Source organism: Taudactylus pleione, unplaced genomic scaffold (assembly GCF_031769625.1).
Source record: "Taudactylus pleione unplaced genomic scaffold, aTauple2 ptg000781l, whole genome shotgun sequence".
Taxonomy (NCBI): domain Eukaryota; kingdom Metazoa; phylum Chordata; class Amphibia; order Anura; family Myobatrachidae; genus Taudactylus; species Taudactylus pleione.
In genome coordinates this window covers 4101764-4129418 of record NW_028285183.1, presented here as the reverse complement: position 1 = coordinate 4129418, position 27655 = coordinate 4101764, and the positions used below count along the sequence as shown (strand labels likewise).

General features: G+C 49.1%; 2 protein-coding genes across 3 annotated transcripts in view; both read right to left on the bottom strand.

Moving 5' to 3' along the window:
- Positions 1 to 7955, bottom strand: part of LMLN (leishmanolysin like peptidase) — a 36037-nt gene extending 28082 nt beyond the window's left edge. For both annotated transcript variants that reach the window (XM_088457748.1, XM_088457749.1), the window contains exons 1-6: positions 7719 to 7955; positions 6371 to 6468; positions 2821 to 2851; positions 2164 to 2246; positions 1896 to 2013; positions 464 to 642 (exon numbers count right to left, since the gene is read on the bottom strand). In XM_088457748.1, coding sequence (XP_088313874.1) covers positions 464 to 642; positions 1896 to 2013; positions 2164 to 2246; positions 2821 to 2851; positions 6371 to 6468; positions 7719 to 7862 — 653 coding nt within the window. In that variant the 5' untranslated portion in view covers positions 7863 to 7955. The remainder of the gene's footprint in view (positions 1 to 463; positions 643 to 1895; positions 2014 to 2163; positions 2247 to 2820; positions 2852 to 6370; positions 6469 to 7718) is intronic.
- Positions 7956 to 15495: 7540 nt separating this feature from the next.
- The window catches only part of LOC148475085 (protein mono-ADP-ribosyltransferase PARP14-like), a 114452-nt gene continuing 102292 nt past the window's right edge, over positions 15496 to 27655 (bottom strand). The window contains exons 16-17 of the mRNA XM_088457744.1: positions 25833 to 26007; positions 15496 to 16797 (exon numbers count right to left, since the gene is read on the bottom strand). Of these exons, the coding sequence (XP_088313870.1) occupies positions 16505 to 16797; positions 25833 to 26007 (468 nt within the window). The 3' untranslated portion in view covers positions 15496 to 16504. The remainder of the gene's footprint in view (positions 16798 to 25832; positions 26008 to 27655) is intronic.

Here is a 27655-nt window from a genome sequence, read left to right as displayed (position 1 = left end):
GGAGTCTTGGCTTGATGCTAGGCGGATATAACACCTCTCTTATCTTGTTCATACTCCCTATATCTTTGTAGTATGTGATTTGCTGCATTGATTAATCTTACACAGATAATGACCACAAGCAACAAGAATGTGGAATAATACAAGTTACGATGTTGTATCTGTAGTCACAGCGTAATAAAAAATCATTGGTTTAAACCAGCCAACCCTGATTTTCCATATTAATCTAGTAGGCGCGCAGGTGTCCCCGTTTTCCTTTCTAAGAGAACCTCCTAAAACAATACTTGTGTTTAAACAACTAGGAGGTAACCTATAGCAGTAACATAATGCAATGATCGGTGGTGAGTTTAGCGCGTTTTCCGTAGCAGTTGGGAACAGGACAATATTTATTGCCCGGCTAGGAATCTCCGCGGCAGCTGTTGTATCAGTGATAAAATATGGCGTATTCCATGCGGCTTTTGCTTACCTGTCCATTTCCGCCTCCAGCTGACAATAGGCTGCGTAAGCGACAATATTCTCCTGGCTGCATCTCTCCGTGGTGATGGCGCTGACATAGAGAACAAAGTCCGCATCACGTATCCCTCCGCTGTCCGGGGGCCCCGTAGGGCCACAATACTTCTCTGTGTCGCTGCACATCATGCATTGCTGAGTATGGAGAAGGAAAATACAGATATACACCCGCTTCAGCCAGAAGATATATACGCAGCAATAAATATGAGCTTCATATCCGGACGGAACGTTTTATGCCATTCCCATAAATTATACAGAAAGTCTGACAGGGTACACAGGGTACACAGTAATTTAGGAGCAGACATTTCCATAATAGTTAGTTATATATGGACTTTATATGGAATGCATGATGAGGCATATGATCCGATGGAGTCAGTATGGATATAGAGGATACATCGGTGAGACTCACAATGACTGGTCAGTACAAATGATAAGAGAATACATAGGGTAATCGGAGGTGATGCAGGAAGAGCAGGGTGTAGTGGAAAGTGAAGAGTAATGATACAGAACCATAGTTTGGGGAGAAGGTACCATGATGCAATATTTAGAAAACAAGATTTATGTATTTCTTATAGCAGACTGTGTGACTGCAAGACCACGGGCGGCAAAGGTCTCACGAGAACGTGGACGTTAAGAAGAGAAACTCTAACCATCAATTTACCCCCCCCCCCCCCACCACCCCCCCTGCTCGGGAGACAAAGTGGTGAGGGCGGAGGATAGACAGCAGGTGAACCAAAGAGGACAGAGAACCCGGCCATGATATTAGCGCCATGTAACAAGGAAGAAGGAGAGGACGGGGTAACAGAAGCTCAAACAACCGTCCAGTTACATTACAGCCAGACCCCAGGTCTGCCAGGGGAGCATTAGACAGCTAGGACAACGACTACAGAGGCAGCCAAATAAACCATAATGCAGAAGCCAAATTATATGCGAGTCGAATAATCCTAAGGTAGAACAAGTAAGATTTAATAGGTAGAGACAAACAAATGTAATCACCAATAGCAACCACGATCCCTGCTCTAACAAGAGACTAGAAGAGTAGGACTCCATGATTGGTGGGACAGGACTCCATGATTGGTGGGACAGGACTCCATGATTGGTGGGACAGGACTCCATGATTGGTGGGACAGAGCGTGTGAACGGTGACACAGGACTGCTTGATCGGAGGGACAACTCCAGGGAATGGACAAGAAGGTAGAATTGCATAATATACTAATGGATGAAGTGGTACAAGCCTATAAGACTAAATAAATGTGATAAATCAGAACAGGGGACAAATAAGAAACATCTAAACAGCAGAAGAGCAGATACCGTTAGAGGCCTGGAGACCAGTACATACATGCAGAGAGCGGAGTCAGACACTATTGGGCTGAAGAAAGGTCAGGTACCTGTAGGTGCTCCTCCGGGACTATGACAGGACCACATCTGGTGTGCGCAGCGCAGGATCTGTGGCAGTATCTGTGCAGGTCTAACTTCCTCCTCAGATACTGATTGTTTGCACATTGTCTTCACAACACAGAAAGAGAAGCACAACATGAAATTATTGGTGTGGAATATAAAGGCAAACGCCTTTAGCAGTCTGTAAGAAGTTACTACAATACAGCGATGTAGGTGCTAGGCCAGCGGGAGGAATAAGGATGAACGAGCGGCACTTACCTGCTCAGTAAAATAGAGCTACTAGGTTTGCGCACTTGAAAGGTCTTTTGTAAATAGGAGATTGCTTGTGGGAAAAGCTTGTCCTGTTAGGCAGAAAGCACACGGGGCAATGTGGTCATTTGTCAGGAGGGTTACATGGCTGTAACACACTTTACTCTCCTGTGAATTACAAGTAAGAGAAGCAATTCATCTGTATAATATGGAGTTACCCGTCAGTACCTATTCTTCCGTGACTGACTGCTTTCCTAATGACCCGGGCTTCCCCGTCACTTGGTGCTTTGACCTTGTGGGACCCTACATGTAAATATCCCATCACAGCCCAGAACGAACACAGAAGAGCAGTCACAGCTAGAATACAGACTGGACAACGGTAACACCAAATAAGTCCTAGTTAGTGTGGGGCTTTACTGTACATCAGTAGGGACTTATCATTCACATCTTCAGTAAAGTGGTCTTATCACTGAAAGCCCAAACCACTGCCCAACAAGCCTGTATTGCTGTAACGCCCCAACGCACCCTGTTCAGCCTGCGTCTCTCCAGATCTCTGTGTGGAGCCCCAGAAGCCTCCTGAAAGCATCAGACTCCTATAAACCCTGCAGGTGAACCCCTAAATCCACAACTCCCGCCCTGCAGCCCGCACCAAATGATATCACTTACTTGGACAAGTCTCCTCTTCGCCGGTACCAGGCTATAAAATAAAAGTACAGAGTCCTGTTACATCGCCATCAATCATTACATATATTTTCATCGTAGCCGACAACTGCAGATTAACTGTGGTCATTAAACTACAATTGCCGACATAATAAGCCGGCAGATAGCAATATGCCCACAAGGTAATATTTGTGCCGCACCCCTGCAGGTCCTATGACAATTGCTTCATCGGTTTATCTCCTGTGTATCCTGCGCTAAAACACAGCGGAGGCAGCCAAACGCCGAACACAGCTTATCAATTCATTAGGAGTTACTGACAACACTTTGTGCCTCATGCCTCACCGATGTCACTACTTCCTACTGAATAACTGGTAAGAAATGAATTCAGTAGGAATTCATAGGGCAGCACAGTCGGTGTAGTGGTTAGCGTTACTGCCTCGCAGCACTGAGGTCATGGGTTCGATTCCCACTACGGCCCTAACTGTGTGGAGTTTGTATATTCTCCCTGTGCTTGCGTGGGTTTCCTCTGGGTACTCCAGTTACCTCCCACACTCCAAAAATATACTGGTAGGTTAATTGGCTCCAAACAAAAATTAACGTACGAGTGTGTGTGTGTATATTCTCTCTGTAAAGCGCTGCGGAATATGTGTGCGCTATATAAATAACTGGTAAGAAAAAGAAGAAAATAAGAAAGTAGTGACATTGGTAAGGCATGAGGCACAAAGTGCCTCAGATGTCAGAAACGCCTAATGAATTGATAGGCCGAATATTGGTTTGGCTCACATAAATCGACCTATAGTATATACCCCTATGTCATTGACTTAGGGGGAGATATATCAGGCCTCCTTGCCCATAGCAACCAATCAGCTTTGAGGTAGTATTTATATACTGTATGATAGGCAGAAGCTTATTGGTTGCTGGGTAACTTCTCTACACTTTAGAAGTCTTGATACATTTCCTCTCACCATAAAGTGACTGTAAGACCTATGCTTGTCAGAAACCCAGAATTGTCCCTCAAACAACCCCCTGTATAGCAGCAGACGCCCCAAGTCAGACATCTGTGAATATTATTAGCAATTATAAACTGATAAATTGCTGGAAAACCTATATAATAACGCCCAAGTCAGACATAACCAGTGGGAGCCTGTCTGAATTAGGAAGGACTCAGGCCCTTAAATGTAACGGTTATGTAGTAGGATTGTTACATCTGACAATTGCCCAGCAAGCATGTACATACAATATATCCGATAGCTACACTATCACTAGAGGAATTAGTTTGAGGGCATATAGGGAACTATGGACAAAATGATTAGCGGAGACCTCACACGTGTCACGACCAGGGTTTCTCGGCATGGCGGTCGGCGGGTGATACCTGTGAGGACGCTATGGCAAGGGGCGTCTGGCGGGGTGCATTGGCTGTGCGTAGCCCTGTGCGGGCCTACTGTCACTCTGATCTGGTTAGGCCTGGTGGTGCTTCCCTTCCGCTCTGGCATGGGCGCCGCCATCTTGCCTCCGGTCATGTGACCTAGTCGCCCTATCCTGGTGTGTCACATGCTCCTCTCTGACCAGTCACGGCTGTGACCTGGGGATTTTAGAGAGTTCAGAGCTCCCTTACATTACCAGTGCAACGTGTTTCTCAGCGCGAGCTGAGAGAGAGTTCCTGAGCTTGTCCACCTGTCTGTTTAATCTCTGCCTAAGCCTGCTTCACCTGACCTGCTCCATACCCTGCTGGATTCCCCTGCCTCCTCCTATTACCTCTCCCATTGCCTGAGTACCTGTGTCAGCTGTTACCCTGCACCTTGCCTCCACTTGCATTTCCTCGGACATTATTTCTTCAGCCTGCAATTCATTTCAGCCTCACAAAACCTGCATACTGGACTGTTCCTGCCTGTCACTATCTGTACATTCTCCCATTAGCCTCACTACAGTTCCCAAGTGCACGTGAGTGCCTATGCCTGGACTTTTTCTTTTGCCATTTCCATGTCTACTAAGCCACTCATTAAAAGTTCCACATTTTCATTTAAATCTGCTTCTGTGTCTGCTCCTATCACCACCCAGGGTCCACAACAAAACCAGAACCTGACAACACGTAGCAGCCATTTCCCTCTGTGACAGAGAAGGGAGAACAGATCTATGGATGATGTAACATTAATGTACATTGTGCTGCTGAAGGAGACAGACGTCGCTTATTCAGCTCCCAGAAAGGCTAAAATAAACTACACAACGTGACCGAAGTCAATGAAAGAGACATCAGCCAGACTAGCAGTATAACTGGGCTTTATGCAGAGACCAGGAAGGAAATGACAGCGTCCAATGTTAGACTAAAGCCTGACTCTAATGAAAAGGACTCGACTGACGTGCTGCCGGCATCTGGCACAGAGGGGGAGGTTAGGGTTAGGCACACCTAAGGGAGGGTTAGGGTTAGGGGTAGAATTAGGTTAGCGATACTTACCTTTTGACGATCAGGATTTTCACCCTTGCCGGGCCAGCGGTAATAACTACTACACCCCTCAAGCACGCGGTCTTTAGGGTAAATGAGGGACTGCATTGTATTTGAGGCCGTATGTCCTGACAATCTGAATAGCCAATAGTAAAATGTATATAGAAACTCTTCCACACTGGTATGTGGATCTGTGTATGAGCAGGTATGGCTGCAGCATCTGGTGGATGTGTGGTCAATCCTCAAGAGGCAGGTGGACAAACAAAAACCCACAAATTCTGACAAACTCCAAGCATTGATTAGGCAAGAATGGGCGGCCATCAGTCAGTATGTGGCCCAGAAGGTGAGTGACAGCATGCCAGGGCGAATTGCAGAGGACTTTAAAAAGAAGGGTCAACACTGCAAATATTGACTCTTTGCATAAACTTAATGTAATTGTCAATAAACATCCTGTGACACTTATGAAATGCTGTAATATTACCTCAGTATACCATAGTAACATCTGACAAAAGGTCTAAAAACACTGAAGAAGCAAACTTTGTGAAAACCAATACTTGTGTCATTCTCAAAACTTATGGCCACAGCTGTAAATGACAGGCAGTCACAATGATCACATGACCACACCTACCACACAGATTGGTTCATGGTTGCTGCTATTTCCTATGTGGCTAAAGGACCTCTGTGACGTATCCACCACGTGACCGCTGCAGGAGGCTGGACCGCTCCTGCGTTACCATCCACTAGGGCATAGAGGGGGAATAAATATCTGTGGCGAGCTCAGCGAGCCACCGTGCCCGAAGCATGGCGAGCCCGCGAGGGGACACTTTTGGTCCCCCGTTAGTATCCCCGCACCTCCCCCTTTTAGGCCGAGTCACGTGGGTGTGACGTCACAGGTCCATCAGCCCTCTATAGTCTAGACCTAACCATTGGTTCATGTCTAATGCGATCTAATAGCAGCACGTTCACAAACACTGACAGTGTCACATTAATTTATAATAGTAGCCCCCTCAATGCAGATGAATGTACTATGGCTACTCCTGAGAACCCACAAAATATAACGATTTTGCTTTATTTCACAAACGCACAATATAAAGGGCAATAATATAAAATACTCACTCGTCAATGCTACCGTCATCCACAATCTTCACCCGAAGGTGCTGATCTGTTTGTCTTTTCAAAACATGGTTTGTTCGTTGGTGAACTTTGTAAATAACCTGACAAAACAGAAAGACAATCACGTGGGAAGGGGTACTGGGCATCACTGAGAAAAAAGGGTACCGGGCGCCCCTGAGGTCAATGAGCGTGTGTGGGTGAGTAATGGGTATCACTGAGTATGTGTGTGGGTATCACTGAGTATGTGTGTGGGTGAGTAATGGGTATCACTGAGTATGTGTGTGGGTGAGTAATGGGTATCACTGAGTATGTGTGTGGGTATCACTGAGTATGTGTGTGGGTATCACTGAGTATGTGTGTGGGTGAGTAATGGGTATCACTGAGTATGTGTGTGGGTATCACTGAGTATGTGTGTGGGTGAGTAATGGGTATCACTGAGTATGTGTGTGGGTATCACTGAGTATGTGTGTGGGTGAGTAATGGGTATCACTGAGTATGTGTGTGGGTATCACTGAGTATGTGTGTGGGTGAGTAATGGGTATCACTGAGTATGTGTGTGGGTATCACTGAGTATGTGTGTGGGTGAGTAATGGGTATCACTGAGTATGTGTGTGGGTATCACTGAGTATGTGTGTGGGTGAGTAATGGGTATCACTGAGTATGTGTGTGGGTATCACTGAGTATGTGTGTGGGTGAGTAATGGGTATCACTGAGTATGTGTGTGGGTATCACTGAGTATGTGTGTGGGTGAGTAATGGGTATCACTGAGTATGTGTGTGGGTATCACTGAGTATGTGTGTGGGTGAGTAATGGGTATCACTGAGTATGTGTGTGGGTATCACTGAGTATGTGTGTGGGTGAGTAATGGGTATCACTGAGTATGTGTGTGGGTATCACTGAGCGTGTGTGGGTGAGTAATGAGTATCACTGAGTAGAGTTCATTCTAGCACCCTGCACCTGTCACAGCCCGTACAGTTCCTCTTTCTTGCCTGGGATGTCGCTCTCTGCTCTGGTGCTTCTAGCACACTCTGGTCTGTATCTCAGTAGTTTAGTTTCATGCATTAGCTGAGTGTGCTAGAAGCACCAGAGCAGAGCGCAACACCCCATACAGGAGAGAGGAACTGCATGGGCTGTGCCAGGTGCAGGTTGCTAGATTGAACTCCAGTTGTGTGTGTGGGTGAGTGTAGTGGGTATCACTGAGCGTATGTGGGGGAGGGTACTAACTACTAAGTATTACTGGGGGAGGGGTGTATACTATGGGTCATTGGAGGGTGGCTGTGTGTCCCTGTCTGACAGGTGTGCCCCCCCCCCACACACACCCCCTTAATCCCCTGCGTCGCAGCCCTCTTACCTCCTCTGGCCCCGGAGCTCGGTGTCTGCATGTGCTAGAAGGATGAGAGCGACAAGACAGGATAAACAGGGCCCCCAGGGTGAGCAGGGAAGCCGAGACGCCCCAGGTCACCCCAGACCGGGCCCCTCTGGGTTTTGCAGCCATAATTACCCCATCCAATCAGTGATGTTACCGGGGTGACGTGACGTCACGCACACTAGAGGGCGCTTCCGGGATCACATGACCGGTTACCATCGGAGCCTGCCCGGCGCCGTCACTAGGCTATACCTCATGTATGCAGATGATATTCCTGAAGTGTCTCCTATCGGCCATTTTCTCGGAGTCCAGTTACAGACACATCTTCATCTGTGTGAGTTCTCTATGGGTTTCTTCCTGGAAAGGTGTTCTTTCTTTACACATAGGGCTGTTGTATAATGAGGTTTTAGTGTTTGGCCCCTGGGATATTCCTGTGTTTCAGTATTAGCCGTCTGCAAAGTAAAATTCAGCCTGTGACTGATATATAATGACAATTCCCAGCATCTGCTCTCTGGACCCTGATCAGAGCTGTATGTCTGTACAGGTAAGAGGAGCTAGCACTCTAAGCCACAGGTTCTCAAACTAGGTCCTCAGGACCCCAAACAGTGCATGTTTTCCAGGTCTCCTCATAGAATCACAGGTGAAATAATTAGCTCCATCTGTGGATCTTTTAAAATGTGTCAGTGAGTAATGACTACACCTGTGCTCCTGCTGGGTGACCTGGAAAATGTGACCTGTGTGGGGTTCCTGAGGACCGAGTTTGAGAACCACTGCTCTAAGCCCTGTCCTGGCTGCAGCTCTCCCAACCAGCGAAAGCGGTTCTCAGGTGCCATATTACATAAAGCATATTGGCTAGCTAACTCTCCCTCATTGTCAGGGAGTCTCCCTGACAGTAGCAATCTCCCTGAAGAGGCTGCCAATCTCCCTGATTGCTATATATATATATTAAAAAAAAAATCAGAGATATATATATATATATATACATTCAAATGGGACCATTAGTATCATTTCCCTGCATTGGTCATCAGGCACAATGGGCTTGATTCAATGCAACACAAATTGAATAGCGCCGTGAAGGAGCTGCCGGAGCTATTCAATTCAGCGTGCTGTTAAGCACGACTGAAGGATTTCTTCTCACACCCCTCCTGGGGTGTGAACAGAAATCAGACAAGACTACAGGCGCAATGCTGTTTTCTGCCCTTAGCGCCGCGGAAACATCATCGTGCTGGGCAGTTTAGTCGTGGGAATGCCGGTTCTCAGGACTAAACACCATGTTTAAAGCGTGAGAACGGGCATTCTCTGACATAAGAGCGCGCTGAAATGAATAGCTCCGGGAGCTCCTTCTCGGCGCTATTCAATTCGCATTGAATTGAATCGTCCCAATGATCCCTATGGCTACATGCATTTTCTGAAAAGTATCAGTGTGTTTTTTTTATCAACAAATAGATATTACTGACTGCTTTTGGGCTCATTTACATTTTCAAGTCAAAAATATGACACGCCTCTCAGATGTCGCAGTACACACCCATCACATGTATGACACACCTCTCAGATGTCGCAGTACACGTCCACTTTACATAGGTGCTGCTTTCACCATCTCCCTGAAATGCTTTTTCAAAAGTAGGCAAGTATGACATAACCACTAGTAGTCACATGGTACTGACACCTACCTGGCCAGGGGAGACGTGCACACTTCAGCCTCTTCCCGGCACTTGATGGCCTAAATGTCAGAATTAAGTGGTGGAAGATTTCTTTCAAAGTCACAGTCCCTGTAAATTATTATTAATTATAAAGTGCCGGCATATATGGTAATTAATTATAAAGTGCTGGCATATATGGTAATTAATTATAAAGTGCTGGCATATATGGTAATTAATTATAAAGTGCCGGCATATATGGTAATTAATTATAAAGTGCCGGCATATATGGTAATTAATTATAAAGTGCTGGCATATATGGTAATTAATTATAAAGTGCCGGCATATATGGTAATTAATTATAAAGTGCTGGCATATATGGTAATTAATTATAAAGTGCTGGCATATATGGTAATTAATTATAAAGTGCCGGCATATATGGTAATTATAAAGTGCCGGCATATATGGTAATTAATTATAAAGTGCCGGCATATATGGTAATTAATTATAAAGTGCCGGCATATATGGTAATTAATTATAAAGTGCTGGCATATATGGTAATTAATTATAAAGTGCTGGCATATTTGGTAGCACTTTGATGGGTTGAATTGCATCCCCCATATTTCATAATAACTGGCATAGCAAGTTTGCCTGCGCGCCTCTATGGGGATCTCTTCTATTGTGACATGGTAGGACGCAATGTTCAGGAACGGCACATCGCATCCATCATGTTGCATTGAATCCCCTCCCTATTTTCTCCCCCATTCTGTGCAGTATTATGCGGAGTAGCGTGGGGTACTTCTGTATATTTTATTATATTTGCATTGTAGCAGGTTTTCTGTGGAGATTTTAGTTTTGCGTTGCTGGTAGTTATTGTTGTCGACGTAACGTCTTGTTATATGATTTTGACGAGATTTGAAAAGTGAATTTCCTCAGCGTGGTTACTTTTGTCTTACTTAATATCTTTGTGCTATCTCTCCAGGGCTGTGGAGCAAATACGCCAAACCGTCGCCTCGGACTATTTTAGCACTTTTTGCTAACCTAGTAATCTGCAGAGATTGGGGATCCCCTGAAGGTGTATGTGTTTTGGTCAAAATGTGAACAAAATCCGACGGCAACAATTTGTTTTTCTGATTTTTATAAATTTTTGATATGAATATTGTCACACAGCTGGTACTGTGTATAATATGGGTAAAACCAAGCACAGGCATATTTCTTCCTCTATTTTACTACTGTCCGATTCCTACACCTTCATAAATGACAAAACCATATTTTACATTCATTCTGTCTAGACTGCAATTTGAACCTTAGGGTAATTAAAGGGGTTGGGTATGATATCCCGGCTGTCAGGATGCCGCTGTTCAGAATACCGACAGCAGCATCCTGACAGCCAGAATCCTGACACCCATAGGAATGGCTGGTAAGTATTTTCCCAACCCCTACCCTAACCCTCCCTCTCTGGTGCCTAAACCTAACCCCCCTCCTTCCTAGTACCTAACCCTAACTCCCCCCTCCCATTACCCTAAACCTAACACACCCCCCCTAGTGCCTAAACCTAACCTTCCCCTCCCCGCACCCTAATCCTAACACTCAGGCAGGGTTGCATAAAAATCATATTTTTTTTATAAAAATAAAAAAAAATCGTATTTATTTGATTTAAATCAGATTTTTTTGGATTTAAATAGAATTTTTTTTATTAAGTTTTTTTAAGTAAACTGTTTAATTTTAGATGTTTCAACCATGTTTTAGTAATAAATGAACAATTTTTGAAGTGAGAACAGTAACAAAAAGAACACAGTAATAGAATAAAGACACACTAAACAGTTGCATCAAGAAGTACAATTCTGCTCTGAATTTCACTCAATCAGTTGTTTGAGTCTGAGTCAAACATGTACATGTCTTTGTCCACGTCCTCACGTTTGTCCTCAACAGAAAAGGCTGTGTAGCATGCAACCAACTTAGATGGTTTTTCATTTCCCAGTCTGTTGCGTGATTTGGATTGTACAAAACCGTACGTTGAAAAAATCATTTCAATTCCTGCACTTGATGAAACTGCGGTGAACATCTGCTTCAGAAGATTCACTACAGAAGTGTCTAACTGACGTTGATCTGCGTAGGACATCCACCAGGCTGGAGGAGATACTTAGCGTAAAGTGTCCACTTCAAACATGTAAGGTGCAAATGGTTTCATGGATGCACGAAAGTTGATGATGACCGGCATAATTTGACGATTATTGGCATGAGCAAACTCTATAGCAGTCTCAATTTACGCAGGACTAAGCTTTTTTCCCCTGTACCGAGGATCAAGTAGATTAGCCAGCAAGTGGGCATCTGTGAGTGCAATTTTAGCTATTGCCTTTGCCATCTTTACTACATTGCTGTGGTGTCCAATCTCTTCAAGATCATCTAACAGCTTCTTCCACACTTGCACGACATCACTGATTGTGCAGTTGCGTCTTTGTGCACGATCCAGAGCTACAGCTACATCTTTTGATTTAAATCGTGCAACCTTGCACTCAGGCTCCCCGGTGCTTAACCCTCACCCTAATGCCTAACCCCACTAGCTAGCCTCCCCCTAACACCCCAATACTTACCTTCGGTATGCCAACGGTCAGGATACTGGTGCTGAATCCTGACCAGTTAGAATTTCGGCGCCGGAATTTTAGACCGTCGGCATCCCGCACGCCGGGATGCCGACTACATCCCAATTAAATCTGTGCAATAAATACATTTATTAAGGTTGAAAGCGTAGTTTAGGTCATGAGGTACAGTATGGGTTATATTGCAGCGTTATATGTGATGGCTTCATGTAGTAATTATTGCATTGTAATTGATGAAGGAAGCATGGCGAACTTATTGTAGTCTACCCGTGGGTGACGGCAGAGCATGAGGTAATTATAATGACATAATACATTATTTATATTCTTTGGACAGAAATAGTGCTTAAAATTATTTAATTTCTCCAAAATAATGTATAAATAAAAAAAAAAAAAGTGACCAAACTTGGTCCTCAAGGCGCCCTAAAGCCGCATACACACTAGACGATATGAACGGTAAAGATATTGTCCATCGCGTTCAATATCATCCAGTGTATATGCAAGACATCGTTAACGATGTGCGCTCCCGCGGATCGTTAATGTCTTTCATTACCCGTACTGGCAGAGCAACCTGACGATATAGTCAGGTTCTGCAAGTACGGGAATGAGTGAGGGTGCCGTCACTGGGGATTGGTGTGAATGACCGCCGGACCTATGCCCGGCGGTTCAAATCCCGACACCAGAAGACTGGCAGGCATCAAGATCCCGATTGGTAAGTAACCCTCCCTTAGGGGTGCCTAACCCTAACCTCCCCCCCCCCAAGTGCCTAACCCTAACCTCCCCGTAAGTGCCTAAACCTAACCCCCCCTTCCCCGCAGCCTAAACCTAACCCTCCCGGGGAGGGGGGGAGTGCCTAACCCTAAGTCCCCCCGGGACCCTTTAAACTTAACCCTCCCCCCCTGTGGCTGTCCTCACCCGCCGCCCGGCTTACCTTAGTTCGGCATGCCGGGCGTTGGGCTCCCGGCGTAGGGATAATGATAGGCGTTGGGATTTCGACACCTATCTTTAGTCCCCTGTCGAGATTACACAGTCGGGAAGTCGGCGGTCGGCATTTCGACTGTCGGCTTCCTGACTGCATCCCCGTCACTGAACGTCATAGGTGGCGATTCTTTACAACCGGCAGGATTTTAGCGAGATTGATGCTAAATTTAAAGCGAAAGTCAGTTAAAAGACTTATTCAGCCTTATAATTATTGCCTCTTTAAATTCAGCGAGAACCTTACACCAGGATTCTACGCCTATTACATAACCCCCTCAGTGTGTACTCTCAAGAGCAATGGCGTAACCTTTAATAACACAAATAGCCGGCTACACCATAGATGTTAGAGTTTATTCACGGCATTGCCAATATTTTTCATCATTTCAAGTTACTTTGTGTAAAACAGCATTTAGTTTGAAAATATAAAAACAGCATTTTGCAACATTTAGGATAGCTGAAGTAAGGATTCAACACAAGGTTTAAATTGGTGAATATATATATGAAATGTAAATAAAAAACATAACCAAGAAGGTAGATGATGATTCCTGCTAGTTACAGTAAATATAAAGAGAATGAATTATGCCCAGCGAGACTAGTTTATAACTTTTGGATAATTTGACCCATGATGGCGGCAGTGATTTAGTAAATCTCACAGGAGTAGAGTTGTCGGACTTGCACCATCCGTCGCCACGCTCAAATCAGCGTTCTATGGCCTGATTCATTTGGTCAGATATAATATAAAGGGAAGTTTTGTTTAAAGACGAATAAAAGGGGTTTGGACACAGAGCAAGTTCTATTTTATAAGTTCTCTGTGAGGTTTCTCATTTATCCGGAGGGAACAGGATTAGGGATTCCAGGGGCCATTTAGCACATTTTCTGAGGTTGGGTTAGATATGGTTTGCAGTACTCGGTGGAGAGAACAGATGTTTTGGTAGAAAGGGACTTGTCTCATTAATGTGTACAGTGATCAGTGATGGTCCCCCTGATCAGACACTGATTATATATACTTGTACATTGTTCCATTGTGCCTGGGTACGCAATTAGCGCAGAATGCTATACGGTACTTTCATCTTTAACTAATTTTGAGACAGAATGTTGGTTTATATTTAAATATTTTACATTCTTGACTAAATAAACTAGACTGTGGCCTTTCCACCATGAAAGCGGCCTGGTCTCTTCTCTGTGGGCCTATTTAGTATAATCAAGGGATGTACCCGGTCATCCTTATGGCAACAACACACTAAGGGCCTAATTCAGACTTGGGAATAGAGAGAGATCTCTCTCAACTGATCATCTTGGTGACACCATGCTGCACTGCATGTGGGGCAGATGTAAAATGTGCAGAGAAATTTAGATTTGGGAGGGAGGTGTCCAAACTGACATCTAAATTGTAGAGTAATAATAAAGCTGTGCAGTATTTGTGAGCTACATGAAAAATCAGCCAGTATTTACCCTACATGTAATTTTTTTTTATGTATTTACACCCCTTGCATTGCAATATGCAGGGCCGTAGAGAGCCGCGGCGGGCCCAGGTACAGAGGGGGCGTGACCTAATTGCAGGAGGCGTGGCCATGCCCCCTCGAGCCAAGAAAAAAAAAGTTTTGCAGCACCTTGGAGGGGGCGCTGTAAGCCCCTCAGCCCGGTGCAAAGCCAGGGGGGCGCGATCAGTGTGATCGCTCCCCCCCCCACAGGCAAAGGAGACTGCTGGGGCTGCTGCTCAGCATCCACGAGCAGTCTCCCATTGTATTAGGATCATGTCATTATGTGGGACTAGACCATCAATTAACCCACCAGTGATGTTATAGCATGTGTGACCAGGTGTAAGGATCAGGTCATTATGTAGGACTAGACCAGACTGTCAATGAAACCACCAGCGATGCTATAGTATGTGTGACCAGGTGTAAGGATCATGGCATTATGGGGGACTAGACCAGACTGTCAATGAAACCACCAGCGATGTTATAGTATGTATGACCAGGTGTAAGGATCATGGCATTATGTGGGACTAGACCATCAATTAACCCACCAGCGATGTTCTAGCATGTGTGACCAGGTGTAAGGATCAGGTCATTATGTAGGACTAGACCAGACTGTCAATGAAACCACCAGCGATGTTATAGTATGTATGACCAGGTGTAAGGATCATGGCATTATGGGGGACTAGACCAGCTGTCAATGAAACCACCAGCGATGTTATAGTATGTATGACCAGGTGTAAGGATCATGTCATTATGTGGGACTAGACCATCAATTAACCCACCAGCGATGTTATAGCATGTGTGACCAGGTGTAAGGATCAGGTCATTATGTGGGACTAGATTAGACCATCGATGAAACCACCAGCGATGTTATAGTATGTGTGACCAGGTGTAAGGATCATGGCATTATGTGGGACTAGACCAGCTGTCAATGAAACCACCAGCGATGTTATAGTATGTGTGACCAGGTGTAAGGATCATGGCATTATGGGGGACTAGACCAGTGGTCAATGAAACCACCAGCGATGTTATAGTATGTGTGACCAGGTGTAAGGATCATGTCATTATGTGGGACTAGACCATCAATTAACCCACCAGTGATGTTATAGCATGTGTGACCAGGTGTAAGGATCATGTCCTTGTCTGGGACTAGATTAGACCATCGATGAAACCACCAGCGCTGTTACAGCATGTGTGACCACGTGTAAGGATCATGGTATTATGTGGGACTAGACCATCAATGAACCCACCAGCGATGTTATAGTTTGTGTGACCAGGTGTAAGGATCAGGTCATTATGTGGGACTAGATTAGACCATCGATAAACCCACCAGCGATGTTATAGTATGTGTGACCAGGTGTAAGGATCATGGCATTATGTAGGACTAGACCAGCTGTCAATGAAACCACCAGCGATGCTATAGTATGTGTGACCAGGTGTAAGGATCATGGCATTATGGGGGACTAGACCAGCTGTCAATGAAACCACCAGCGATGTTATAGTATGTGTGACCAGGTGTAAGGATCATGGCATTATGGGGGACTAGACCAGCTGTCAATGAAACCACCAGCGATGCTATAGTATGTGTGACCAGGTGTAAGGATCATGGCATTATGGGGGACTAGACCAGCTGTCAATGAAACCACCAGCGATGTTATAGTATGTGTGACCAGGTGTAAGGATCATGGCATTATGGGGGACTAGACCAGCTGTCAATGAAACCACCAGCGATGTTATAGTATGTGTGACCAGGTGTAAGGATCATGGCATTATGGGGGACTAGACCAGACTGTCGATTAAACCACCTGCGATATCATGGTTCTTCAGATTGCTGTGGTCTAATGTCACTATATAGGACTGGGCTGTCGATGAGACCAGATATCATAATCGGGTCTGTTTCTTTTTTTTTATTCTTCTATATCTGAATGTTCAGCCTTCTCTTACACATGACATTGTGACCACTTTAATGTAAAGTCTCTGCTGCTTACGGAAAGGAAAATGTGTTTAACTATAGATGTAAAAACATGTATCAGACTCTTTACCATCAGGTGACAGGAATGTATCAGGAGAAGACTGGAGCATTATTTACTGAAGGTGATGAGATATTCGGGATAAGCCTGGATGTCATGGAATATCACATACATGGTAGGATTTGCTGGGTTATTATCAGTTACACTATCGTACAGGTCAGTGGGGTTCGCCGTATTTTTGGCGGGAGGCGCCACCATTCCACGTTGTCCAGCACATGACATCCCCGTGAGTACACGAGCCAGGTACATGTATTTTTGTTTATTGGCGTCTGGTTTGGAATATTGATCGTCTGCAGAATAAATGGCTTCTACTGCAAAGTAAGTTCCATTTCCATACACCGCCGCTGTATATTTACAGAGAGAAAGAGAAAATACACAATTACATATACTACAGTGTTTTTATATAGTCACAGCTGCTAGAAACTTTGATACTTCTCCAAACAATATATAAAATGGTAAATCATTTATTACACTAGTGTCTTCCTCCCTAATTATGAGACTGTGCACTCAGGGCCTGATTCAGACCCGCTCGCGAGCACTGAGCGCTCGCAAGCGGGTCGATGTTGCCCAAATGCGCATGCGCACGACGGAGGCGCCACCGTCGTGCGCATGCGCGAGACCCGAATAACGACGGGGAAGCCGTCGTTATGGGTCTCGCACCAAAGGGGGCGTGCTGTCGATGTTGAGTGACAGCACGCCCCCTTTGGTGGGCGTGCCGGGGGCGAGCCAAAATCACTCCAGGGCTTGCGGTTAACGAGACCCTACCGCCAGGGTCTAGTCGCAAGCCCGATGGTTGCGATGGTCTTGACCATCGCAACCATCATCATGGACGCTCGCATAAGCTGTGGGTGGTAACCCACAGCTATGCGAGCGTCCAAGAGGCCGCTTCGCAATAAAAAAAAAACGCCCTGATTCAGAGCGTCCGGCTCTGAATCAGGCCCTCAGTACTGATGTTTTCCTCCCTGACACTGGTGCTTCCCTCCCTGGTTACAGGACACTGGACCCCTGACACTGGTGCTTCCCTCCCTGGTTACAGGACACCGGCCCCTGACACTGGTGCTTCCCTCCCTGGTTACAGGACACCGAGCCCCTGACACTGGTCTTCCCTCCCTGGTTACAGGACACTGGACCCCTGACACTGGTGCTTCCCTCCCTGGTTACAGGACTCTGGGTCCCTGGTACTGGTCTTCCCTCCCTGGTTACAGGACACTGGGCCCCTGACACTGGTGCTTCCCTCCCTGGTTACAGGACACTTGGCACCTGACACTGGTGCTTCCCTCCCTGGTTACAGGACACTGGACCCCTGACACTGGTGCTTCCCTCCCTGGTTACAGGACACTTGGCCCCTGACACTGGTGCTTCCCTCCCTGGTTACAGGACACTGGACCCCTGACACTGGTCTTCCCTCCCTGGTTACAGGACAATGGGCCCCTGACACTGGTGCTCCCCCCCTGGTTACAGGACAATGGGCCCCTGACACTGGTCTTCCATCCCTGGTAACAGGACACTGGGCCCCTGACACTGGTCTTCCCTCCCTGGTTACAGGACACTGGACCGCTGCCACTGGTGCTTCCCTCCCTGGTTACAGGACACCGAGCCCCTGACACTGGTCTTCCCTCCCTGGTTACAGGACACCGGGCCCCTGACACTGGTCTTCCCTCCCTGGTTACAGGACACTGGACCCCTGACACTGGTCTTCCCTCCCTGGTTACAGGACACTGGACCCCTGACACTGGTGCTTCCCTCCCTGGTTACAGGACTCTGGGTCCCTGGTACTGGTCTTCCCTCCCTGGTTACAGGACACTTGGCCCCTGACACTGGTCTTCCCTCCCTGGTTACAGGACTCTGAGCCCCTGACACTGGTCTTCCATCCCTGGTTACAGGACAATGGGCCCCTGACACTGGTCTTCCCTCCCTGGTTACAGGACAATGGGCCCCTGACACTGGACTTCCCTCCCTGGTTACAGGACTCTGGACCCCTGACACTGGTGCTTCCCTCACTGGTTACAGGACACTGGGCCCCTGACACTGATGCTCTTCCCCCTGGTTACAGGACACCGAGCCCCTGACACTGGTGCTTTCCTCCCTGGTTACAGGACACCGGGCCCCTGACACTGGTGCTTTCCTCCCTGGTTACAGGACACCGGGCCCCTGACACTGGTGCTTTCCTCCCTGGTTACAGGACACTGGACCCCTGACACTGGTCTTCCCTTCCTGGTTACAGGACACTGGGCCCCTGACACTGGTGCTTCCCTCCCTGGTTACAGGACACCGAGCCCTTGACACTGGTGCTTCCCTCCCTGGTTACAGGACACCGGGCCCCTGACACTGGTGCCTTCCTTCCTGGTTACAGGACACTGGACCCCTGATACTGGTGCTCTTTCCCCTGGTTACAGGACTCTGGGCCCCTGACACTGGTCTTCCCTCCCTGGTTACAAGACTCTGGGCCCCTGACAGTGGTGCTTCCCTCCCTGGTTACAGGACACCGAGCCCCTGACACTGGTGCTTCCCTCCCTGGTTACAGGACACCGGGCCCCTGACACTGGTGCTTCCCTCCCTGGTTACAGGACACTGGACCCCTGACACTGGTGCTTCCCTCCCTGGTTACAGGACACCGGGCCCCTGACACTGGTGCTTCCCTCCCTGGTTACAGGACACTGGGTCCCTGGCACTGGTCTTCCCTCCCTGGTTACAGGACAATTGGCCCCTGACACTGGTCTTCCCTCCCTGGTTACAGGACTCTGAGCCCCTGACACTGGTGTTATCCTCCCTGGTTACAGGACACTGGGCCCCTGACACTGATGCTCTTTCCCCTGGTTACAGGACACTGGGCCCCTGACACTGGTGCTTCCCCCCTGGTTACAGGACACTGGGCCCCTGACACTGGTCTTCCCTCCATGGTTACAGGACACTGGGCCCCTGACACTGGTCTTCCCTCCCTGGTTACAGGACTCTGGGCCCCTGACATTGGTGCTTCTTTCCCCTGGTTACAGGACAATGGGACCCTGACAGTGGTGCTTCCCCCCTGGTTACAGGACTCTGGGCCCCTGACACTGGTGCTCTTCCCCCTGGTTACAGGACACTGGGCCCCTGACACTGATGCTCTTTCCCCTGGTTACAGGACAATGGGACCCTGACAGTGGTGCTTCCACCCTGGTTACAGGACTCTGGGCCCCTGACACTGGTGCTTCCCTCCCTGGTTACAGGACTCTGGGTCCCTGACAATGATGCTTCCCTCCCTGGTTACAGGACACTAGGCCCCTTACACTGGTCCTTCCCTCCCTGGTTACAGGGGACTGGGCCCCTGACACTGGTGCTTCCCTCGCTGGTTACAGGACACTGGGCCCCTGACACTGGTGCTTCCCTCCCTGGTTACAGGACACTGGACCCCTGACACTGGTCTTCCCTCCCTGGTTACAGGACACTGGGTCCCTGGCACTGGTCTTCCCTCCCTGGTTACAGGACACTGGACCCCTGACACTGGTGCTTCCCTCCCTGGTTACAGGACTCTGGGTCCCTGGTACTGGTCTTCCCTCCCTGGTTACAGGACAAGGATCAGGTCATTATGTAGGACTAGACCAGACTGTCAATGAAACCACCAGCGATGTTATAGTATGTATGACCAGGTGTAAGGATCATGGCATTATGGGGGACTAGACCAGCTGTCAATGAAACCACCAGCGATGTTATAGTATGTATGACCAGGTGTAAGGATCATGTCATTATGTGGGACTAGACCATCAATTAACCCACCAGCGATGTTATAGCATGTGTGACCAGGTGTAAGGATCAGGTCATTATGTGGGACTAGATTAGACCATCGATGAAACCACCAGCGATGTTATAGTATGTGTGACCAGGTGTAAGGATCATGGCATTATGTGGGACTAGAACAGCTGTCAATGAAACCACCAGCGATGTTATAGTATGTGTGACCAGGTGTAAGGATCATGGCATTATGGGGGACTAGACCAGCTGTCAATGAAACCACCAGCGATGTTATAGTATGTGTGACCAGGTGTAAGGATCATGTCATTATGTGGGACTAGACCATCAATTAACCCACCAGTGATGTTATAGCATGTGTGACCAGGTGTAAGGATCATGTCCTTGTCTGGGACTAGATTAGACCATCGATGAAACCACCAGCGCTGTTACAGCATGTGTGACCAGGTGTAAGGATCATGGTATTATGTGGGACTAGACCATCAATGAACCCACCAGCGATGTTATAGTTTGTGTGACCAGGTGTAAGGATCAGGTCATTATGTGGGACTAGATTAGACCATCGATAAACCCACCAGCGATGTTATAGTATGTGTGACCAGGTGTAAGGATCATGGCATTATGTAGGACTAGACCAGCTGTCAATGAAACCACCAGCGATGCTATAGTATGTGTGACCAGGTGTAAGGATCATGGCATTATGGGGGACTAGACCAGCTGTCAATGAAACCACCAGCGATGTTATAGTATGTGTGACCAGGTGTAAGGATCATGGCATTATGGGGGACTAGACCAGCTGTCAATGAAACCACCAGCGATGCTATAGTATGTGTGACCAGGTGTAAGGATCATGGCATTATGGGGGACTAGACCAGCTGTCAATGAAACCACCAGCGATGTTATAGTATGTGTGACCAGGTGTAAGGATCATGGCATTATGGGGGACTAGACCAGCTGTCAATGAAACCACCAGCGATGTTATAGTATGTGTGACCAGGTGTAAGGATCATGGCATTATGGGGGACTAGACCAGACTGTCGATTAAACCACCTGCGATATCATGGTTCTTCAGATTGCTGTGGTCTAATGTCACTATATAGGACTGGGCTGTCGATGAGACCAGATATCATAATCGGGTCTGTTTCTTTTTTTTTTTATTCTTCTATATCTGAATGTTCAGCCTTCTCTTACACATGACATTGTGACCACTTTAATGTAAAGTCTCTGCTGCTTACGGAAAGGAAAATGTGTTTAACTATAGATGTAAAAACATGTATCAGACTCTTTACCATCAGGTGACAGGAATGTATCAGGAGAAGACTGGAGCATTATTTACTGAAGGTGATGAGATATTCGGGATAAGCCTGGATGGAATATCACATACATGGTAGGATTTGCTGGGTTATTATCAGTTACACTATCGTACAGGTCAGTGGGGTTCGCCTTTATTTTTGGCGGGAGGCGCCACCATTCCACGTTGTCCAGCACATGACATCCCCGTGAGTACACGAGCCAGGTACATGTATTTTTGTTTATTGGCGTCTGGTTTGGAATATTGATCGTCTGCAGAATAAATGGCTTCTACTGCAAAGTAAGTTCCATTTCCATACAACCAGGTCTTCCCTCCCTGGTTACAGGACAATGGGCCCCTGACACTGGTCTTCCCTCCCTGGTTACAGGACAATGGGCCCCTGACACTGGTGCTTCCCTCACTGGTTACAGGACACTGGGCCCCTGACACTGATGCTCTTCCCCCTGGTTACAGGACACCGAGCCCCTGACACTGGTGCTTTCCTCCCTGGTTACAGGACACCGGGCCCCTGACACTGGTGCTTTCCTCCCTGGTTACAGGACACCGGGCCCCTGACACTGGTGCTTTCCTCCCTGGTTACAGGACACTGGACCCCTGACACTGGTCTTCCCTTCCTGGTTACAGGACACTGGGCCCCTGACACTGGTGCTTCCCTCCCTGGTTACAGGACACCGGGCCCCTGACACTGGTGATTCCCTCCCTGGTTACAGGACACCGGGACCCTGGTACTGGTCTTCCCTCCCTGGTTACAGGACACTGGACCCCTGACACTGGTGCTTCCCTCCATGGTTACAGGACTCTGGGTCCCTGGTACTGGTCTTCCCTCCCTGGTTACAGGACAATGGGCCCCTGACACTGGTCTTCCCTCCCTGGTTACAGGACACTGGGCCCCTGACACTGGTGCTTCCCTCCCTGGTTACAGGACACTTGGCCCCTGACACTGGTGCTTCCCTCCCTGGTTACAGGACACTGGACCCCTGACACTGGTGCTTCCCTCCCTGGTTACAGGACACTTGGCCCCTGACACTGGTGCTTCCCTCCCTGGTTACAGGACACTGGACCCCTGACACTGGTCTTCCCTCCCTGGTTACAGGACAATGGGCCCCTGACACTGGTGCTCCCCCCCTGGTTACAGGACACTGGGCCCCTGACACTGGTCTTCCATCCCTGGTAACAGGACACTGGGCCCCTGACACTGGTCTTCTCTCCCTGGTTACAGGACACTGGTTCCCTGGCACTGGTCTTCCCTCCCTGGTTACAGGACACTGGACCCCTTGACACTGGTGCTTCCCTCCCTGGTTACAGGACTCTGGGTCCCTGGTACTGGTCTTCCCTCCCTGGTTACAGGACAATGGGCCCCTGACACTGGTCTTCCCTCCCTGGTTACAGGACAATGGGCCCCTGACACTGGTGCTTCCCTCACTGGTTACAGGACACTGGGCCCCTGACACTGATGCTCTTCCCCCTGGTTACAGGACACCGAGCCCCTGACACTGGTGCTTTCCTCCCTGGTTACAGGACACCGGGCCCCTGACACTGGTGCTTTCCTCCCTGGTTACAGGACACCGGGCCCCTGACACTGGTGCTTTCCTCCCTGGTTACAGGACACTGAACCCCTGACACTGGTCTTCCCTTCCTGGTTACAGGACACTGGGCCCCTGACACTGGTGCTTCCCTCCCTGGTTACAGGACACCGAGCCCCTGACACTGGTGCTTTCCTCCCTGTTTACAGGACACCGGGCCCCTGACACTGGTGCTTTCCTCCCTGGTTACAGGACACCGGGCCCCTGACACTGGTGCTTTCCTCCCTGGTTACAGGACACTGGACCCCTGACACTGGTCTTCCCTTCCTGGTTACAGGACAATGGGCCCCTGACACTTATGCTTCCCTCCCTGGTTACAGGACACTGGGCCCCTGATACTGGTGCTTCCCTCCCTGGTTACAGGACACTGGGCCCCTGATACTGGTGCTTCACTCCCTGGTTACAGGACACTGGGCCCCTGATACTGGTGCTTCCCTCCCTGGTTACAGGACACTGGGCCCCTGATACTGGTGCTTCCCTCCCTGGTTACAGGACACTGGGCCGCTGACACTGGTGCTTCGCCCCTGGTTACAGGACACTGGGCCCCTGACACTGGTGCTTTCCTCCCTGGTTACAGGACACTGGGCCCCTGACAGTAGTACTTCCCTCCCTGGTTACAGGACACTGGGTCCCTGGCACTGGTCTTCCCTCCCTGGTTACAGGACACTGGGCCCCTGACACTGGTCTTCCCTCCCTGGTTACAGGACAATTGGCCCCTGACACTGGTCTTCCCTCCCTGGTTACAGGACTCTGAGCCCCTGACACTGGTGCTATCCTCCCTGGTTACAGGACACTGGGCCCCTGACACTGATGCTCTTTCCCCTGGTTACAGGACACTGGGCCCCTGACACTGGTGCTTCCCCCCTGGTTACAGGACACTGGGCCCCTGACACTGGTCTTCCCTCCATGGTTACAGGACACCGGGCCCCTGACACTGGTCTTCCCTCCCTGGTTACAGGACTCTGGGCCCCTGACAGTGGTGCTTCCCTCCCTGGTTACAGGACACTGGACCCCTGACACTGGTGCTTCCCTCCCTGGTTACAGGACTCTGGGTCCCTGGTACTGGTCTTCCCTCCCTGGTTACAGGACAATGGGCCCCTGACACTGGTCTTCCCTTCCTGGTTACAGGACAATGGGCCCCTGACACTGATGCTCTTCCCCCTGGTTACAGGACACCGAGCCCCTGACACTGGTGCTTTCCTCCCTGGTTACAGGACACCGGGCCCCTGACACTGGTGCTTTCCTCCCTGGTTACAGGACACCGGGCCCCTGACACTGGTGCTTTCCTCCCTGGTTACAGGACACCGGGCCCCTGACACTGGTGCTTCCCTCCCTGGTTACAGGACACCGAGCCCCTGACACTGGTGCTTCCCTCCCTGGTTACAGGATAACGGGCCCCTGGCACTGGTCTTCCCTCCCTGGTTACAGGACACTGGGTCCCTGACACTGGTCTTCCCTCCCTGGTTACAGGACACTGGACCCCTGACACTGGTGCTTCCCTCCCTGGTTACAGGACTCTGGGTCCCTGGTACTGGTCTTCCCTCCCTGGTTACAGGACACTGGACCCCTGACACTGGTGCTTCCCTCCCTGGTTACAGGACTCTGGGTCCCTGGTACTGGTCTTCCCTCCCTGGTTACAGGACACTGGACCCCTGACACTGGTCTTCCCTCCCTGGTTACAGGACTCTGGGCCCCTGACAGTGGTGCTTCCCTCCCTGGTTACAGGACACTGGGCCCCTGACACTGGTGCTCTTTCCCCTGGTTACAGAACAATGGGACCCTGACAGTGGTGCTTCCCCCCTGGTTACAGGACTCTGGGTCCCTGACAATGATGCTTCCCTCCCTGGTTACAGGACACTTGGCCCCTGACACTGGTCCTTCCCTCCCTGGTTACAGGGGACTGGGCCCCTGACACTGGTGCTTCCCTCCCTGGTTACAGGACACTGGGCCCCTGACACTGGTGCTTCCCTCCCTGGTTACAGGACACTGGACCCCTGACACTGGTCTTCCCTCCCTGGTTACAGGACACTGGGTCCCTGGCACTGGTCTTCCCTCCCTGGTTACAGGACACTGGGTCCCTGGCACTGGTCTTCCCTCCCTGGTTACAGGACACTGGGTCCCTGGCACTGGTCTTCCCTCCCTGGTTACAGGACACTGGACCCCTGACACTGGTGCTTCCCTCCCTGGTTACAGGACAATGGGCCCCTGACACTGGTCTTCCCTCCCTGGTTACAGGACAATGGGCCCCTGACACTGGTGCTTCCCTCACTGGTTACAGGACACTGGGCCCCTGACACTGATGCCCTTCCCCCTGGTTACAGGACACCGAGCCCCTGACACTGGTGCTTTCCTCCCTGGTTACAGGACACTGGGCCCCTGACACCCTGACACTGGTGCTTTCCTCCCTGGTTACAGGACACTGGACCCCTGACACTGGTCTTCCCTTCCTGGTTACAGGACACTGGGCCCCTGACACTGGTGCTTCCCTCCCTGGTTACAGGACACCGGGCCCCTGACACTGGTGCTTTCCTCCCTGGTTACAGGACACTGGACCCCTGACACTGGTCTTCCCTTCCTGGTTACAGGACAATGGGCCCCTGACACTGGTGCTTCCCTCCCTGGTTACAGGACACTTGGCTCCTGATACTGGTGCTTCCCTCCCTGGTTACAGGACCCTGGGCCCCTGACAGTAGTGCTTCCCTCCCTGGTTACAGGAAACCGGGTCCCTGACCCGTGTATTCTAACCATATCCACTTACCGTTCTTTCCAGCGTAGCTCCTGTTGAATCCATTGTGGTTTACAGTGTTTATAGTGATGGGATCGGTCCCGTGGAACAGTTGCTTCTCGTTGCTTGTGGAACCATTTTTGGAGTCAATACTCTCCTTCTTTATCTGGTAGTTTTTCCAGAGATGCTGGTTCTGTATCCTCTCAATCTGTAAAGAAAGCAAACATGCTCATTATGTGTGTGATATTCATACAATGTGTACCACAATAAATATAGCTACCGTATAATACAAAATTATAATTTTCTTCTTCAGGGTCCATAGGGTCCACAGGGAGACAATGGGGTGTAGGTGGGACTTGGAGGACCGGACACCAATAGCAAAGCTTTTTCCTGTCCCCGGATGCTCAGGTCCTTCCCCCTATACCCCGCCCACAGCCTGAGGGCAACTCTGTTTCGTTGGTGTCCAGCAGGAGCTGGCCCACCGTTATAACAGTGGGGCTGCTATTGAGCAGCCCAAGCTTATTTTAATGATTTACTTTCATTTTCATTTATTTTACTACAGAGCTGCAGTGCTAGGCAGTCCTTTGGACGTCTGCACTGCTGCTCCATCACCCCTCCGGCTAGGTACTCCTGGCAGGGCTCTGAGGGGGATCTAGCTAGCAAAGCTCCCCCGACCCCAGACTGCACCCGGGACTCAAGGGGACCGCTAAGGCGGATCCCCGCTTGCGGGGACCCGCGTCTATGCACAGTCTTGCCTCCGGTCTCAGGAGACAGACCGGAGGCGCTGATGTGGACACCGGTTCGTCCGGTGTCCACCAGGGCCAGGTTATACAGCGCTATATTCTACCAGCCACTGCGGTCTGTGTAGTTGATTTTAGGGCCCACTGCAGCTATACTGTATGCTCTGCATTGTATGTGACTTGTGCTAACGCTGCTGTCGGTTTCCTTTTTTTCTATTACTGTCAGCTTATAAAACTTTCCCTTTATTTCAATATAACCCTGGCATAATAAGGTATAGGGGGTTCATTGTACCTCACATCTCCCTATATTTGTGAGGGCTAATACATACTATATAGCGGTGTTGCGCACTACATTGTGCCATATTGCACATGCATCTGGTTTGCTCACTGCACTGTGCCAGATCGTGTGTTACTTTTATTCTTGCAGCTGGCAAGGGCAAGGATAACAAGCAGCCTGCTGCTCCCACTCTGGTGTCTTGTAAGTCCTGCTTAGCTTCAGAGGACCCCATTCAGGATGGTCTTTGTGCATCTTGTTATACTGCCCCTGGCCCATCAGCCCCCGGGTCCTCCCCTCAGGACTCCCCCCGGCTACTTTTTCACAGGTGTTTGCCTGGGTGGCAAAAAACATTGAGAGGTGGGCAGAAGCCCTGGAAGATACATTTCCCTCTGATGCTTCGAGGGAACAGCTGCCCTGCATATTTCACATTAGAGATGCAGCCTCCTATTTAGGTGAAGCAGCTCTGGATGCTGATCTAGCTTCCAAGGCATCTGCTACTTCTGTGGTAGCCCGCTGTATTGTTTGGCTTCGCTCATGGAAGGCAGATTTGGACTCAAAAAAGGCATTGGAGTCTCTGCCTTATTCTGGTGAGCTCCTCTTTGGCCCAGAATTGGGCAACATTGTGACTACATAGCAGCTTCCAAGATGGCGTTCCTGCCCTCTGCATATACTGCGAAGCCTCAGATGTCATCCTTTTGCTTCTTTCGTCCTCAAGGAAAAGCTAAAAGGCAGTCCTTTCCAAGGCAATCGACATCCACTAAGACCTCCAAGCCTAGGACCAAATAGACCTGAGCTACTAGACGTCCACCTACCAAATCTGATGACAAGCCTTCAGCCTG